Source organism: Cotesia glomerata, linkage group LG10 (assembly GCF_020080835.1).
Source record: "Cotesia glomerata isolate CgM1 linkage group LG10, MPM_Cglom_v2.3, whole genome shotgun sequence".
NCBI classification, from domain to species: Eukaryota; Metazoa; Arthropoda; class Insecta; order Hymenoptera; family Braconidae; genus Cotesia; species Cotesia glomerata.
Window position 1 is genome coordinate 7821035 of NC_058167.1, and position 18824 is coordinate 7839858.

Genomic DNA, 18824 nt, shown 5'->3' on the forward strand with positions numbered 1-18824 from the left:
GACAGGATTTTTGAAAATTTAAATTATTTTCGGAGCTATAGACATTTTACTGACCCGGCCTCCAAACTGGTTCGGTTGGGTCTAGTCGAACAAAAGACATTAGGGATTCTCCGTCTACCTGAATCTATATTTCTCAGTTAAACCTTTTGTCCTTTATATATATGTATATAAAGGATATATATATGTGTGTGTATGTATTTAGTGTAATATAATAACCCAAGGTGACGTGTCTTTTATATTATTCAGTGTTCACTAACATCCAGCTGCTGGCAGTCAAATCCCAACCTCGAAAACACGTGGACGTATGTGCAGTGATCGAAGGATATTTTGCGAGTAATAATTTTGATTCTTATAAATAAAATGGATAAAAAATCCACAACGAAAAAATATAAGCGTGCAGATCGACCAACAAAACGGAAGTTTCACGGCAATCGGCACACTGTAGAAACAAACAGACACTAGTTTTACTAGCTCATCAGCAGCAAAGTTGAGAAAATCAAACGATGCAGAGGTTACAACAGAAAATAATTATGGCTACTGTGTTTTAGAGTTTTTTACTGTGTTTTCGGCACTTTCTTCTCTAGTTTTGTGTGCAAATTGCAATAAAGAAATTAAATTTTCACGAACGACTTACCATGGAGTAGGTTTTAAAATTACATTACAATGTAGTTGCGAAAATGACCAATATATACCATCATGCCCATTTATTGAAAAATGTTTTGAAGTGAACCGAAAAATAATATTTTCTATGCGGGTTTTGGGAGTTGGCAGGGAAGGAATCAACATCTTCTGTAGTCTGATGGATATTTGTCAAGGAATATCAATCGGGGCTTACTACGCTTGTGTCGAAAATATCCATTTAGCTACATCTGCAGTTTATAATCTTATCATTTCCAAAGCTGTCAACGAAGAAAAAGATTTAATTTCAGCTTGTGATCCAAATGCAAATCCAACGGAGTTTACAGTTTCTGGTGATGGGACTTGGAAAAAAAGAGGTTTTAATTCTCTATTTGGAGTAACTACACTAGTAGCAAAAAATTGCAAGAAAGTTGTTGATACTGTTGTCAAATCCAGTTTCTGTCAAGGTTGTAATATTTGGAAAAATAAAAAAAATTCAGATATTTCAGCGTATCATGATTGGTATGAGGATCATCAAGAAGTTTGTACCATAAATCATAAAGGAAGTGCCGGCAAAATGGAAGTAGATGCTGTTGTGGAGATGTTCTGTAGATCAGTTGAAAAACACGGAGTGAAATACGTAAAATATATTGGCGATGGTGATACAAAGACATTCAAAGGCATACTCGATATGGATCCTTATGATGGTGACCCATTGGTAGAAAAAAAAGAATGCGTAGGTCACGTACAGAAGAGAATGGCAGTTTATGACAGTTTATCATCAGAGGAATTATTAACTCGATGTGTTAGGTTCTGAAACTCAAAACAATAATGAGTCTCTAAACTCGTTGATTTGGACTTTCGCGCCGAAACATATTCATTCTGGACCTAAGATAATTGAAATAGCAACATTTCTCGCTGTTTGCATTTTTAATGAAGGTTTCATTCCAATTTTAAAAATGATGACCCTTATGGGAATGAAAATTGGGCCAGAAGCTCATTCATTTGCTGTGAGACGAGACAACGCCCGGATTGAATGCTCCGAAATACGTACATCCAACGCTTCAAAGGAGGCCAGAACTGCTCGATTGGAAGAGAGAAACGCAGAAAATGGTTTTTTTGAAGTAGAAGTAGGTCTGATGTATGAAGCAGGAATGGCAGATTGAATAAAAGTAAGTATAATATATCATTTCATGACTTTGACAGCGAAAAACTTTACGCGAAACTTTAAATGCGTTTTTCTCAGAACAGACTTTTTCAATATATTTGTCACGATTTCTCGAGTTCTACTGGACCGATTCACTTGAAATTTTCAGAGAATCTTCTTTATAGACCTCTCAAGAATTGGAACTAGCCTCATCCCCAAATTTCAATTTTGACTATTTTTAAAAAATTCGAGAAACTCAAAAAAATGGTAAAAAAAATCGTCTTTTTTTCAAACAGTCGCCATTTTGTCAAAAAATTTTTTTTTCACTCATCGCTAGTTCTGATTCTTGCGACATCATTGCAGATTAATAATATTTTCTATTTTTTCATTTCAGATGACTAGGAGGGTTGAAATCATGTCAAAACTCATCTGTCAATTTTTTGACGCCCCCCACTTCATCGGCTGCCAGTTTTTTAAATTTTTGACTTTATTGAGTATATTTATACGTAATTATTGTAATATTAATAATATTAATAGTAATTAATAATATTAATAGTAATATAAATATAAATAATGCTGTGAAGCGGGAAAGAATAGGAGTTACGGTAATTATTACGTGAAGCGTTCCACATTCACGTAACAGGATATTGGTAGGAAAGGATTGAGAAAGGAATGTGGAGAGGATCATTTTAATGTGAGTTTATAGAATATGCGAGAAAAAATTATTAGATAGCTCGGACTGGGATTCGAACCCAGAACCTTCCGAAGACATGTCGGCTACTCTACCATTTGAGCTATCCGGTCTATACTACCAATATCCTATTACGTGAATGTGGAACGCTTCACGTAATAATTACCGTAACTCCTATTCTTTCCCGCTTCACAGCATTATTTATATTTATAAAAATGCTTACCGTAAGATGGACGGTGTGGCTTAATGTATGTAGAATAAGCGAAAGGAAATTTAGTATAGACCGGATAGCTCAAATGGTAGAGTAGCCCAAAACCCGCATAGCAAATATTATTTTTCGGTTCACTTCAAAACATTTTTCAATAAATGGGCATGATGGTATATATTGGTCATTTTCGCAACTACATTGTAATGTAATTTTAAAACCTACTCCACGGTAAGTCGTTCGTGAAAATTTAATTTCTTTATTGCAATTTGCACACAAAACTAGAGAAGAAAGTGCCGAAAACACAGTAAAAAACTCTAAAACACAGTAGCCATAATTATTTTCTGTTGTAACCTCTGCATCGTTTGATTTTCTCAACTTTGCTGCTGATGAGCTAGTAAAACTAGTGTCTGTTTGTTTCTACAGTGTGCCGATTGCCGTGAAACTTCCGTTTTGTTGGTCGATCTGCACGCTTATATTTTTTCGTTGTGGATTTTTTATCCATTTTATTTATAAGAATCAAAATTATTACTCGCAAAATATCCTTCGATCACTGCACATACGTCCACGTGTTTTCGAGGTTGGGATTTGACTGCCAGCAGCTGGATGTTAGTGAACACTGAATAATATAAAAGACACGTCACCTTGGGTTATTATATTACACTAAATACATACACACACACATATATATATATATCCTTTATATACATATATATAAAGGACAAAAGGTTTAACTGAGAAAAAAAAAAATTGATTTTTTTGAAATTCTACACTAGAATACCCCCTTAAGCGCTCAAAATTGCACTTATTACGCTTTTGATCTCTTCGAGCTCAAAAATCTGCTAGAAGTTTTATAAAACACTATTTTTTGAATTTTCAAATCGCAATGAAATAACTTATGAATTAATGAACCGATTTATACACAGTTGGTTTCATTCGAAGCAGTTTTTGAAACCTCATAAACAACTTTCAAGTTTGAATTGATCGAACTAGGAATTTCGAAATAATTCCGAAAAAACATTTTTTATTTTTTTTTTGTTAACGATAACTCACGAACGAATCAATCGATTTCGACCGGGTTGGCGGCTATCGACGTGTTTTTTTTTATGTCAAGAGCTGATTAATTTTTAGAATCGATCGGGAAAGTCGTTCAAAAGTTATTCCAAAAAAACCACATTTGAAAAAAATTTTTTTATAGTTTTTTTTGGGATTTCTCAAAATCTACCGGCTCATATTGTATTCAAAATCTAAGTTTGGTCAAGCCCCTTTGAATGGCACCAACTGCGATGAAATCGGTCAAGCCGTTCAAAAGTTATGAGAGGTTTACATATGGCCACACACGTACATGCACGGAAAAAAGAAAAATTACATTATATAATATGACGTAGCGCTCCGTGATTAAAACTGGAAAAATTACAGTTTCAGATTGTAATTATTACAGATTTTATAAGAATTACATTGTCGAATGTAATATTTACATTGAAAGCTCTGAAAATTAACATTCAAAGTTTGAATTTAGAAAAATGTGATTTCGAACTATAATTTTTCTACTTTTTAATACGATGGGACATTTATTACTATTTATAATGTAATTTTTCGAGTTTTCTTTTTTCCGTGGACATACATACAGTCATATATCATACGGATATACAGACATCGCGGGAATAGTCAGGGGAGCTTCCTAAATCCTCAAAACGTCGAGATTTTATGAAAACTTGATTTTCGGAAAACTGGGTAAAAACCAATAATACTTTAAAACCAAACTGTTTAATTATTTAATGGAGCAAGAGACTTAAACTAAGTTACCTATTGTCACTCTCGATGTTATTATAATTCATATTGTTATTATCTTTGACTGTATAACTACAGATATTATATAAACCCATCTACCCTAGTTAAATCATATAAAAAATTAAATTTAAATCATATTATAGTTTATCATAAGCATTATTATTATTATATTCATTATATTCAAATTTTTATGAAATTGTATCCACTATTGCAAAAATATTTTGTATACCTTGCCATTTGGCATCAGCCTTGGCATTATTAAATAAATAAATAAATAAATAATAACTTTCTGATTTTAAAAAATTTTCAATTTTCTTAGCGGTAAGTTAAAAAAATTTATTTTGGATTAGGAATTATAAATTAGGCAGATTTTTATGAAATAATTGAAACAATCTATTAATAAACCATAAAACTTTATATATTTTTTATATTACACTCAACAAATAATAATAATTAGGGTGTACAAGCATTGTTAAAATTCTATAGTGACTTATCATTAATTAATATTTTTTATACTTTTTATATGAAAAAAATTTAAATCCATTAACAATACTCTTATGAAATTGCATTACACTGCAATACAATCCTTTATTTACATTGAATCGAGATAAACATTAACAGTTATTTGTTTAAATTATTTATATTTTTATTTTATTTTATTTTATTCACTTATCAATAGTATTTGATTATAATTTAAATATTTGTAGTTATCCACTCTTTGATTTTGAAAAATTACAGTGGTCCTTGGATTAAAAAATTTTAAACTATGTAATGATAGTCATATTTACACTGTAAGTGTATAAGAATTTAGTACCTTGAACTTTTTTTTTAGTTTTATTGTTAAACCCTTAACGCATCTAGTAATAGATATGCTATTTATTAATAAAAAATAGTGATAACATATATAATTAAAATAATTGAGAGAAATTTTTTTATTTTTTCATTAGTTCATTCTTATTTATATATAATTTTTTTTTTTGTCTTAGTAGAAGTAATAAAATTCATTGTTTAACTATCGATATCGCCTATAGGTACTTTGATTCGTTGCAACGCGACTTTTTGCGTTACTTTTTCCAACTAAGTGCATTTACAAACAGAAAAATAATCAATAAATGCGAAAAAAATTTTAACTGAATTTTGAAGTAAAATTATTTTTAAAATTAAAATTTTATCAGTAAAATTTTATAAGTACTAATAAAAGAAATTTAGTGCATAATATTAAATCAACAAAAATATGATGATCAACATTGTTTAAGTTCTTTAGAATCGACAACAAATTTAATTCTGTAATAAATTTCTTCAAAAAATGTCCATTAAATATCAAGTCACTTTATAATAATTAATAGCCGCAAATCTAATATAAAATATTAATTATAATTAGTAGTTAAAATTTAATATTAATTTTAGATTTATTTTCAATTATATTAGTGGTAGTAATGATTATAATTACATATGGATCAGCGGCTAATTAATTATCCAATTGTTATTTACATGAACACTCATATTACAATATTGTACACGGACTATGTACAGTTGTAATTTATTTACACAGACAAGTCGTAATAACGTTCTAAAAGATTGTTTTTTAGTATTAATACATTCATATTAAATTAATCCGTCAGTCCGAAGATCATGACCTGAAGCAATCGTCCAGGAAATTCTCCATCGAGTGGTAGAGGTGTAATCTCGTTGATGCAATTCCATGATCTTCGTCGGTGTACGTCTAAAAAAAAAAAAAATTATCCATATTATTAAGAGAATAAGCAAAATTTTGTGGCCAGTGTATTTATATGATAAAATTGGTTTTTATGGTTAAATTTCGTATCGTTCGAAAAGTCTTGATCTGGAGTTGTGCCTATTAATGGTTTCATATCATTCTTACCATTAGTCAATTTATGATGATAAGTATTTAGGCTGCATTCGAAAATGCTTTATCTAGATACATACACAGATAAAAGAAAAATAGATAAATTACATTATACAATATAACGGGGCGCTCCATAATGAAAACTGGAAAAATTACAGTTTCAGATTGTAATTATTACAGATTTTATAAGAATTACATTGTAGAATGTAATATTTACATTGTAAGCTCTGAAAATTAACATTAAAAGTTTGAATTTAAAAAAATGTTATTTTGAACTGTACACGGGAAAAAGTAAACTGTAAAATTCACTCGGATTCTGGTTAATTTTTATAGTTTCAAACAGTACAGCGGACATCGGGGTGGCAAAAATATAAATATTACAAAACTTAATGTAGAAAGTGTAAAAGCTAAAATTTTTAATTTAATATCGAAAATAAGTGATTAGTAGCTGTCACTGTAGTAAATAACGACCCTCTCATCTTAAAAAATTGCAGTTTCAAACAGTAAAAAATAACATTTCAATATATAGTCCATACTATGAGGAGAAGGGAAACTCAAATGAGGAGATGGGGGTCTCACTCTGGGAGAATTTAACATTTGAAACAGTAAAAATTATACTTTTAAAATATACATTTTACCAGTCCAAGCAGGTCAATAATTATAGTTTCAATTTTAGCGTTGAATTTAAAATTTACCATTTTACTTTGTAAATATTGACGTTGCTTGTATTAGTAATATAGTAACTTTATTTTATACTTTTTACATATCATACGATAATTTTTTAGGTATGAAATGATAAATATCAAGGTCAAAATTCTTAATTATTATACTTTAACATTTTCGACATTCACATAGCGAATATTACTGTTTGAAATAGTATTTTCTTCCATTTAAAGAATAAATTGTAGCGTTTAAATGATAAATATTATAAAGTGAGTAGTAAAATCACGATTTTATTATTTATTATAATTCGATTATTATTTATTACAGTTTACTTTTTTCCGTGTAATTTTTCTAGTTTTTAATACGACGGGACACATATTACTATTTATGATGTAATTTTTCGAGTTTTCTTTTTTCCGTGTAATTAAGAAATGAGCTTGTATCTTGTGAACTATTGACATTTTTAAAGATATAAGATCATCCCGATGTTACACTCATCAAGACCTTCCATTTAAGTACCCACATCAATTTTTCATATATTTATATATATATTATATGTATGTATATATGAAAAATATATTAAAATGCATGTGGGTACTCAAATGGAAGCTCTCGATGAGTATAACATCGGGATGAGCTTATATACCTTTAAAAACGTCAATAGTTAAGAAAGTACAGTGCAATTTAACAAAAGTCATTATTAAATAAAGCAAAATTTTAATTATTTATAGTTTACAAGTCACAGTAGTCACTTAGTGAATGCAAAGTTGTTAGTTTTATAGTAATATCTTCATTTATTATATTAAAAATGAAATTCTGTTATACAGAGTAATTAAATTTAACGACATTTGCTGAATCTATTTACCTGCTGTCTAAATAGTATGTCCTTCTGCTCTAAAACCTTGGCCAGCAATAAAGATTGCTGATAGTGTACATTGTCATCTAGGGTACCATGAATAAGATAATAACTATTGGATTTTATTTTGTCAGCTTTATTTAACAGCTGTGCTTGTTCGTACCCATCAAAATTGTCTGACGGTATCGGCAAACCCATAAAACGCTCTGTGTATATTGAATCTGTAAACACAAACAAACATAAATAGATATTTGACAGATAATTTTAAACTAAAACTTCCTCAGAAGTTTGATGATAAAGTCATTGAAGCATTTAAATCTGGAGATTAAAATTAAGAGTTTAATTAGCACTGTTAAGGATTATAAGTTTATAATCCAGATATCGAAGTAGTTGGATAAATATTTGGCGATATATATTACATGGATCTCGGTAACGGCAAGGCGGTAATTTTGAGGAAGTTTCAACATAAACTTGGAAACCCGAGAAAATCTTACCATACAAAGTCCAATCGGTCACTGGCGCTACGGAAATACCGCATTTGAATACGCTATCATGATCCATCGCTAAACTCATTCCAGCTGCATAACCGCCGTAGCTCCAGCCCCATATTCCGGTTTTACTTTTATCGATGAATGGGAAATTTTCTTGCAAGTGTCTGGAACAGAAATTTCATATATAAATAATATATATTTCCATCAGAATATAATAAAAAGTATATAGATGTACATTTTGTTTTTATTAGTTCGTAAAGTTTTTCATATCGACCTCCGAAAAATTCTTCTTTCTTCTATTATACATATCTCCCATGAATTATTCATTTTGGTATATTGACCCATCAAAAAAATCCCTTTCTTAAATATTAACCCGCGGAATGGAAAAATTAATGAAAAAATAAAGATTCTTCCTTTCTTTTTTTTCTTGATTAAAATTATTAAAGGGAGTGAATGAATCTCTAAAACACTAATAAAAAAATTTAATAAAAATAATTCTATTGTAAAGCTTAAAAGGCTGAGGATCTGGCACGTGAAATATTTTTTCAACCCAGATCTACTTTTGAATTGAACTTTTTGAATTCTTTGGTAGTTTCTGCCTCAGAAGCGAAATTAGCAAGGGTCAGTAACTCTCAGGCAGAAGTGAATAAGCAAGTAAATCTAGACATGGAAGCTCAACCGAAAATAGAAATAGAAATAGAAGAGAAACAGGAACAAGGAGGGTTGCCTGGGGACCGGATGTCGAATGTTTTGCTGGCGTACATGTAAAAAGTATCTCGAAATTGGAAATCGGCCAAACGCTTCCACAATGTTTTAGAATTGTGCGGATTGTTGATAATAATTACAGGCGAACTTTTGTTGCTAAATAATATTTGTATAGTATTATAGTGGGAGTCTAAGAATTCGGATGTTGAGTCGCGATAAGGGTTGATACTTGAGTTGAGCACTGGCCGGGAGTCTGTAGTTTGGAGTATCTGGATACGAGTTTTATAGGTACTTGAGTAAAGTAAACTCGTAACATTTAGTATTAAAGGTTACTTCTATGAAATGAAGATACCGGTTAGCTCCTTTTTCTTCTTTTTTTTTACTTTTTATTAAAACTCCTCGTCGGGGCTATAAAGAATCGGTTACGAGCAAATATCAGGCTCTTTCTATTGTTTATTCCAACTTTTAATGAATAATTTAACGATTCTCCCATCTCCAGGGCAAAAGGAACGCATAAACATTTTTAATTTTCAAATCTATCTAGTTCAAGGAGTAGCCTTATTACGTTTTTAAATTTTAAACATAGCTGCCCTTTTTTATGCAAAAATTTCATTACATCTTGCACTTAAAACTTGCTATGTTTTTAAAAGTTTACCTTTTAACCTTTTTGAAGCTTCTGTTTATTACATTTTTCGCTTTATTTATTCATTTATAAGTATTTATATTAAATTGCTAATTTTAGTGAGTAAAATTCTTAATTTTAAATTTCTTTTTTTTTTTTAATTAATTAAGCGATTTAATAACTTATCAAAAGTGTTTAAGTTTTTCATGCATTATTATGGAAAAAAATAAAAATTGGCAATTTTAGATAAATTTATTAAAAAAAAAAAATATTTAAAGCAACTCTAAATAATTTTTATATATTTTTTTCTATAAATTAAAATTAAGAAAAAAAACTTCTCCAATAATCAATATTAAACATATAATTTTAATTAATAAAGTTCTCAACTTGAACGACGAAATGTCTAATGTTCTCTCGAACAAATTAAATATTGAAAGTAACTTTAGAACAAATGAGCTTTCAATGATGGTCCCCAAGGTTAATGAAAACCCATCAATACTGAGTAACCGAGTCTGAGGACAAACAAATTTCTCTAACTCAGACTTGAGGCGAAAAAAGATTAATTTGCAGAGCGTGACACTCAAGTCTAGTGAGAGTGAGAGTGAGAAAGACTGTACAATGTACAATTATATTGAATTCGATTTATTAAACTGAAGTGCAATAGACCAAGATGAAATTTGGGTGAACTCGGGAGTTGCCTCTTTATCCGCGACCCGCGGGCTTCGAGTTATACGAGACCACGTAGCTCGCCATAATTCGTTTAACCACAACTACCCCGGCGTAGCCCCTCGGCTCCTATCCTGCATCTGACGATTAACTCTGCGTCAACCTATATAACAACGTGCCGATGAATTACTACCGCCTGCGGGTTCTCAGAATACAAGACCTATGTCTTGAGATTTATGTTCCGTTCTATACACCTCAACATAATGGCATTACACCCTGACATACACTATTAATATTTCATTAATCGTCGTAATTATTCATCAACATTCGGGTCTTGCTGATGCATTATGTTCAATTATTAATTACTAACTAAAATCATTTATCTATCAGTACTTACAAAAATAGCGAATAATTATTAACGAAATAAATAACTGAGATTTTTTCAGTCGATAAATTGTAATTGATAATCATAAAATAAAAGAGAAAGAGAAATTAAGAAGTTTTAGAATTAAGAAATTTATAGAGTCTAGACCAGAGTGATTAATTCCTAAGAGCAAGAAAAAAAAGTTGAATAAAAGGTTTTCTTTGAGGCGTTTTAGATCCAAAAGAAGTTAATTTAACGGACCCGAGAGCTTTTGGATTAAACGATGGAAGTTTAGTAGCAGTTGCGGATCACGGGGATTACCTTATTTTCCTGTTTTCTCTTTCGCTCGCCCGTCAATGCTCTGTATTTATTGTTCTCAAGTTTAATGTCTTTTTGGTTAGTACGTGCGCGAGATATTTATTTCCTCAACTCGATACACATTTTATATTACGCGTGATGCACTGATACTCTGTAAGGGAGCTGTGCTTACCTCGTGACATTTATCTGGTCGTAAACTTCAACGGTCCCTAAATTTCTGTACACCGAGAATGAATTCCGGGTGCTTTTTAATCCAGACCCGCGGCCGTCTATTGCTCCATATATTATGTTTTTATTTGTTGATAAATATGTTCCCCAGTCTAGGTTGAATCTTTCGGAAATTTGAACGGTGTTTGGTCCTCCGTATCTGTAAAATAAAATATTTTAATTTTAAAAAATTTATTAATTATAAAAAATTATTTTTATCTATCAAATTATCTTACAATATTAAAAAATTATTAATAAAAATTTAATAAAGCTTATTAAATATTAAAAAAATCCTATCAGAGTAGCAATTTAGAGATTTTCATTATAGAAAAAAGTAATTTAATAAAAATGTTCTCATTTTCTTGTAAGATGTAGCTATGCATGAGCTTGTAAGTTCGTTTAAATTTTTGTCTCGTCTGCACGCTAGCTTGAAAATTCACGGGTGTGTAACTTGCTTCGTAAATTCTAATAACATCTACTTTGTACGCGACACTTTGGACCCAACTTACAGGTTCGTACAAAAAAGGAAAATAAACTACTACATAAACTAGAAAAAAAAAAAAAACATAAACTTTTGTTCTCGCCAGTGTAAGAGGAGGAAAGACGAAAGTTCTTCCAGAGAAAGTTAATCCAAAGCTCCAGAAAAATGCATAACGACTTGATACTTTCTCTTTCTTCTTCTTCTCTTTTTGTCGAAATTAATAAAGGCGTCGTATACTTCTAGCATTTGATTTTAAACTTTTACGATTACGTCTACATCGACATCCTCGCGACAAATTACCTTCAGTAAACAATTAAAAAAACTAAATGCTTAAAAGTTAACAATTTCTTGATTTCTTTCAAGAAGACTGTTACTTCTATAATCCAAATTGGACGCCAAAAAGTTTTATTCACCGAGTCTTAATTATTTTCTGTAAGTGATCAAACATTTTAATTTAAATTATTTAGTCAGATAAATTTTTAATTAAAATCAAGATGTACCCGTCGTAAATTAACTTCTTTTTTCATTAACAAAAATAAAACATTTTTAGATGCGACAAAGAGTAAGAACTTTTACAAAAGTTATTTTTTTGATACTTTTACTCCGGCTCAAACTCTCACTTTTATTCCCAGTGGATGAAGAAGTCTAGTTGGCGAGTCCTCATCCTTTTTACGCGATCGTGTGAGAGATTATTCATGAACTTTAAGCAAGAACAAAAAGGAAAATAAAGGATTTTACTAGTTTCGTGTCCTGAGCATATAAAAATTTGAACAAATTGCTTCTGTCGATAACGAGCCACACAACTATCATTTATTAACTCCTCTTTTAAAATATTCAGACTCATCTAAATTTTTAATATTTTCCATTAAAAAAAAAAAAAAAATAGTTCAATATAAAAATAGATCATTAAAAAATTACGAGCTTGGAGAGTTAAAGAAAATAGTTATCGATAGCAATAACTGCGATCAACAAATAAGTCACCGGGCAGGAACAAACGATAATAATTTAACGGCACTCGGTACTCGTAATAATAACGACGGTCTCGTTATGTAGCACAACCTCAGAACAGAGCGGCGACGCTATCAACCGGGCGATCTAAGTATTTATACCTTAAAGTTGTTTATAGCTCACCGATAACCAATACAAGCTCTAATGTTGCGCTTTAAAAGCTGATTGATCGTCACCCTGTAATGGATTCTCGTGACCTCAGGGCGAGGGTGAGGGCGAGGGGTGGTTGCTTTTAGCCGATAGACACTGGTATGCCTTTACCTCTGCTTTCCGAGTACTTTCACTTGGTATCGAGCGTATAAAAACACAATAATGATGATAATAAATAAAGCTGGTGTGCTGTAACTACAAACTCTGTGGTTGTACTCAAGTGCTGTCTCCACGAGAATTATATTATATTGTCTTTTTGTGTATAACATGTATAATACAATGATAATGCTGAACCGCTTACAGAAAAATGAGATCAAATTTACCTCGAGATTTATTATTCTTTGCTTTTATTATGTTTTGTTAAAATTGTTGAGTTTAAAAATGAGTAGAAATCAAGGAAGTAAGTAGAGTCAGTAGAGAAGTGAAATCTCGAGGGTAGACGTGATTTATAGTAACATCCGACGTCTGATCAAATAACCCGGCTGGATTCTGGCTGTGCTACTGTTGGAGAACTAGCTGTGAAGGTTACTTACACAAAGATAAGCAACGGATACTTGGTAGCCCCGGTCAAATCAGCGCCCGGGGGAATAAGCAGTCGGACTTGTGCTTTGAAACCGTCTTGAGTTGGCACCGTCAAACGCTTAACAAGTGGTAGAGATTTCTCAGCTACTGAATTTCCCAACAATTTGTTGTCTTCCCACGTCATTAGTCTCGTCGAGTTTACCTGAAAAATAAATAGTTTAGATGAATCGTTTATTTGAGAAACCCCATAAGTAATATTTTTTTCGAAATTGGGTTTATTACACTTTTCGGTTCTTTGAATTTCCCCTCACTTATACCAGCACCAAAAAATATTAAATCCGTGTTCAAGATCTAACCAATCGGTCGATATAAATCTCATTTAGTTAAGAAACCCCATAAGTCAGTGACTTATGGGGTTTTTCGAATAAACATTCAACTTCAAAATTCCAAAAATAAATTTCTTTTTTTTTTTTTTTTCAAAAAAATTTCTTTTGAGAAGAAAAATTCAATTCAATGCAAAATACTTAAATTTTAATAATTTTCGCAGTATGGGTTTAAAAAAATTAAATTAAATTATTATTTTATTGTTTGATGTGATTTCACTGGCTTTAATTTTAAAAGGATTGATTATTAGATAATTAGAAACTAAATTCACTGTTAAATACTTGAATTTTAATAGGTTTTACAATATTCGCTTGATGGATTAAAATTAAAAATATGTTGTTTTATTGTTTACTCTGATTTAACTGATTTAAATTCTAAAATTAATGATAACCAAATAAAAAAAATTATATTTACTATTAAATACTTTGATTTCAATAATTTTTGCAATTTTAGTTTTATAAAATTAGATTGTGATAAATTAAAACGTTGTTTATTGTTGACTCTCAGTTTACTAATTTGAATTTAAAAATAGATGATTTATTATAATTTTCGTTAATTGTAGTTCCAATACATATTTTGTACTTTATTTTATAAATATAATAAATGATTCACGGAAAAAAATTAATATATTAATGATTTTATTACTATTTTATTCGTTTTGGCGAGAAACCCCATAAGTCAATCCGCTTCAAATCATTATTGTGAATAGTAGTAATTAACAATTAAATTTTTTTCATGTTCGAATATTTTTTCGGGATCCTAACATTATTATTATTCATCATTGGTTCATGATGTTAATGCAAACTTAACCGAGAAAAATGTTTTTTGCTTCTCCGGAAAAATTTAGTATTTTTGACTTATGGGATTTCTCAAATAAACGATTCAATTAAAAAAAATGGAATTCTTCACAGCGATGATTAAGGTGAAGGTTACTGTAGATGATACTGATGACGATAATAACAGAATACAATAAATTTTCACGAAAATTAAATAAAGTCGGTCAATATTGTCCTTTGTGGGGTCGTATTATTCATAAAATAATTTAATAGCCCATCTATTTCTCGTTGGTAATTAATAGCGACGCGGAAGGGGTGTCCAGTGCTTGAATTACTTGAGTGAAATTGTACCGAGTAATGTTGGCGCTAAATAGAGAGCGCATTGTGTACGGTATCAAGTGAACAACCGTGAGGTAGAGGTAAAAGGTAGAAAGAGTTATTTGAAATGTACAAAAAAATGTTCCATTAAATTCAAGTGTTTCCATCAAACTTATTTTGCTTTCGAAAAAAATTGTTTGAAGTTACATTTTTTTTTTTACGTCAGTACTTATGATAGATAGATATAGATAGATATTTATTATTATGCCAAGTCTATAATGGCCGAATGGCAAATACAAAATTACATATTTGATAATATACAGTACAAATAACGATAAACATTATTTATTTAACTACTTATTTTAATATTGATTGATTAATTTTCAATCTATTTCTATTTTGTGTATAATATTTAGATTTTGATTTAACTGAGAAAATAACTAAAAATCATGTTTTTGCTCACATACAAAATTCAATTAGCAATTTGTTGTTATGTCCTACTTTGTTGTTAACAATTTATATTTTTGGTTTATTTCATACAATTTTCAAACAATATTAGATCTTAAATGACGAACAATTATCATATATCTTACAATGACTTTCTTGATATTAGGATACAATAATTTAAATATCTAAATTAAACAAGTAATCAAATAATCTATTCTTAAATGCTTCAAGACTAGTTGCGTTTATTATTTCATTTGGTAATTCTTCCCAGAGACGAATTGCAGTAACAACAAAAGAAGTTTCATAATAAATTGTACAGAAATTTGGCATTTTAAAGTTAATGTTGTTTTTCTTTACTGCTAGTCTTTCTGATCGTCTTACAACTGTATCTTCTTATGAAATAATCATAAAAATATTTTTTGCTGCTTGTCTAATTTTTGGAGAAGTTTTTTATCGAAAAAATTAAATTAAATGTAAAAAAATAAAGTGAATTATTAAAAAAAGTCGACAAAGTCTCCAATAAACACTGAGACTTTATTACTTCTACATTTGTAATAAAGAAGTATAATTTTTCCAGCACCGAGAAGAGGCGAAGTGGAACGAGGCTGGAGAAAGCTCTGTCGGAGGGAATGTAACATAAAAAATGGAGTGAGTTTTTAAAATTTTATTTTTATTACAGTGCGCTCTCTAGCGTGGCAAGTAAAGTCTTTCTCGTTCTGTCACAGTCCCTTTTGTGCTCGATAATGCGATTATCTTTGAGATATTTTCATCTCACACCTCACACTCAATGACACTCTTTTCAACACCTCTTTTTACTCAGAGCCTTTTACTTCGTTTTGTTTCCGCGACTATTTTTGTTCGCTATATTGCATTACGCGAACGCAGAATATAACGAGCATGGATCGAAAGACTCGCCAGGTATCGTCAAGGGTACATCAAAAGGGAATAATTAATGAGCAGGTGAGTGACGCTCACTGGACCTGAGTGCAGGAGTCTCGAGAGCTGCTAGAGTACATTTTTCTGGAATAGTATATTACACACCTAGGGAAGTAAAGTAAGAAATGTCTCAGATCACATCTAATTGTTGGCCGAGGCGAAGCCGAGGTCAACAAACATGTGATCTGAGGCTTTCTTATTTACTTCCCGTGGAGTGTATACTATTTTTTTGCTCGACGAAGGCAGAAAGGGGCAACTTCGTTTAGCGCAGCGGGCCGAAAGTTGACGCTTTCTGCCCGTCGAGCAAAAAAATTATAAACAATATAGTGCAGAAAGAACCGTGGAAGGGATTTAATAAAATTGCACGTTGCAGAGGCACTTGTAATTGAGGATGCAATAATATTTTTTTTTTATTTACTTCAGTTGAAAACTCTTGACTTCATCCGTTGAAAAATTTATTGTTTACTTTTTTTTTTTTTTTACGGAAATTAAACATTTTTTTCCACAAATGTAATTTTATTTGTTAAATTGACTTGAATTGGTCGATCAAATTTACACTTTGCATCAAATATAAGAGCTGTAATTTTTTTTCTCAATAGAACTGAGTCAGATTAATAATTATTTCCGTAAATAGTACCTAAATTTATTTATTATCGATTTCTTTCTGTCAGATCATTCAAAATACGTGACTTACCGTGCGAAGTAATTCCGAACACACGTATTTACACTGTAAAATTCAAAGAGTTACCTGGCGAGACAAGAGTAAAATTTTCGGAGTTTGTCTGAAATTTCACGGAGGATAGAAATACAATAAAAATCTAAGAAAAAAAAACAATACAGAAAGCACGTAGACTTGGCATTGTTAATAATGACAATTTTTTCAGCGATCTAAGTGTGAATGTGACATGAAAGCATTGAAAAGCTCGACGACGTTTCAATTCCAGTCAAGTCACGCGGGAGAATCCACAACCGAATTTTTTTATTTCTCTCTTTGTACTTTTATTTCTCTGTTCTTCCTCCGGTCGTGTGTTGTCGCAAGGGTAAATACAGAGAGTTTTATTAAATACGAAAACTTACGCTGTTGTAAATCGAAATGTCAGGAACACTAGGGCCAGCACATGTCAGGATGTACCGAGTTTTGTCCGGTGAAAGCTTAGCGTCGTTGTAAAGACACGGGCTCCCGTCTATTTGGCTTTTAACGTCACAACTTAGACACTCCGACTTGAACTCTTGTTCTAATGTCGATAGTCGGTAGAAGTGTCGCTGGGCTGTGTCATTTGGCACTGTCGCCATGTAATATCTGTAACATGATTAAAAATTATTATTAAAACTTTTTTATCTCTCTAATATTCATTTCAGTGACATTTATACTTGTTAAAAAGATTTATCTCGGGATTTTAAGGATTTATACGAATTTAGAGGGCAAAAAAAAGATTTTTAAAGGGACCTGACCTGGTGGTCTAGTGGTCCAAAATTTAAGTTATTTCAAAAAATTTCATTTCTATATGAAGGTAATGACTAATGCTTTCAATTTTTTTTTTACACTTGAGGAGTTGAATTTGAAAAGGGTATCTTTTCATTTTTGATTAATCGAGACAAAAAATTGGTTATCTTCAATTATCAATATTTTTATTGAACTTTTTTAATTTAGCTATAAAGTGCTATCGATTATGAAGCTACAATTCGATTTTCATTTACAAATATTTATAATTCTCAAAGTAATTGATACTTAAAAGTTCAAAAAACTGCTCTTTTAAAATATGAAAAGATACCCTCTTGAAAATCAGCTCCTCACTTATTCTATTATTTATCAGCTACACAAAAATGAAAACGAGTTTCAGATTCGTACTTTTAATTACGCGCCATTTTGTCAAATATATTTTTAACTTCCCGCTAAGAAAATCGAAGATTTTCAAAAATCGGGAAGTTATTGTGTAACAGGGAAAATCGAACTTCCCGGGGTCATTATCGACCCTATAATTGACGCACGGTAGGTAAGGGCTTTCCCTTAGCTTTCGATTTTTGACAAGAGTTTCGACTTGTCACCGGGCGTGCAAATCACAAGTCCCCACTACTGTCCCCGAGAATTGAAGCGGGGCGGAACAATAGGAAAGTTCGAGAGCCGGAGTTCGAGGGTTATAAAAGAGCCGGCAAGAAAAACATCGAGGCTTTTTCCCTTCTGGAAGCCAGTGGCCTTTTGCCTTTGTGAATCAGTGACCTTGTTGAGACCAGTTAAGTTAATAGAGTGCAAATTTGGACGTCGAGAATAAAGAGCAACTGCAGAGGAAGTTATCGTGGCATTTTGGAATTGGACAACCCTGACCGCAGGCCAGCACCCTGGTTCGAGACGACAAGACGCCAAGCAGCTGAGCCCGCCAAGTTGGACCGGAGTATCAGTCGTCGTTGGATAAAAACAATAATTGAGTCTCCAGGTATTCTTGATTATTTTAGGCCAAATTTGATATTTAGCTGAATCTTAGCTATTCAATGGAAAATCTAAAGTTAAATAATCATTAAGTATTATAATTTTTAACAGTAAATATTCTTTGTTTAACGAATATTTATTAGCTAATGCTACAATCGAAAATTTA

At 31.1% G+C, this 18824-nt stretch overlaps 2 protein-coding genes across 7 annotated transcripts in view; one reads left to right on the forward strand and one right to left on the reverse strand.

The window, feature by feature from the left end:
* Window positions 1–8: 8 nt before the first annotated feature.
* Window positions 9–2292, forward strand: LOC123273262. Its single transcript, XM_044740641.1, has 2 exons — window positions 9–1790; window positions 2160–2292. The coding sequence occupies exon 1, from the start codon at window positions 749–751 to the stop codon at window positions 1433–1435; it is 687 nt and encodes a 228-aa protein (XP_044596576.1). The 5' UTR covers window positions 9–748; the 3' UTR covers window positions 1436–1790; window positions 2160–2292.
* Window positions 2293–5394: 3102 nt separating this feature from the next.
* The window catches only part of LOC123273198 (venom dipeptidyl peptidase 4-like), a 158043-nt gene continuing 144613 nt past the window's right edge, over window positions 5395–18824 (reverse strand). For all 6 annotated transcript variants that reach the window (XM_044740518.1, XM_044740519.1, XM_044740522.1 and 3 more), the window contains 6 exons: window positions 17311–17533; window positions 13384–13574; window positions 11177–11371; window positions 8333–8493; window positions 7848–8059; window positions 5395–6175 (listed from right to left, as the gene is read on the reverse strand). In XM_044740518.1, coding sequence (XP_044596453.1) covers window positions 6083–6175; window positions 7848–8059; window positions 8333–8493; window positions 11177–11371; window positions 13384–13574; window positions 17311–17533 — 1075 coding nt within the window. In that variant the 3' untranslated portion in view covers window positions 5395–6082. The remainder of the gene's footprint in view (window positions 6176–7847; window positions 8060–8332; window positions 8494–11176; window positions 11372–13383; window positions 13575–17310; window positions 17534–18824) is intronic.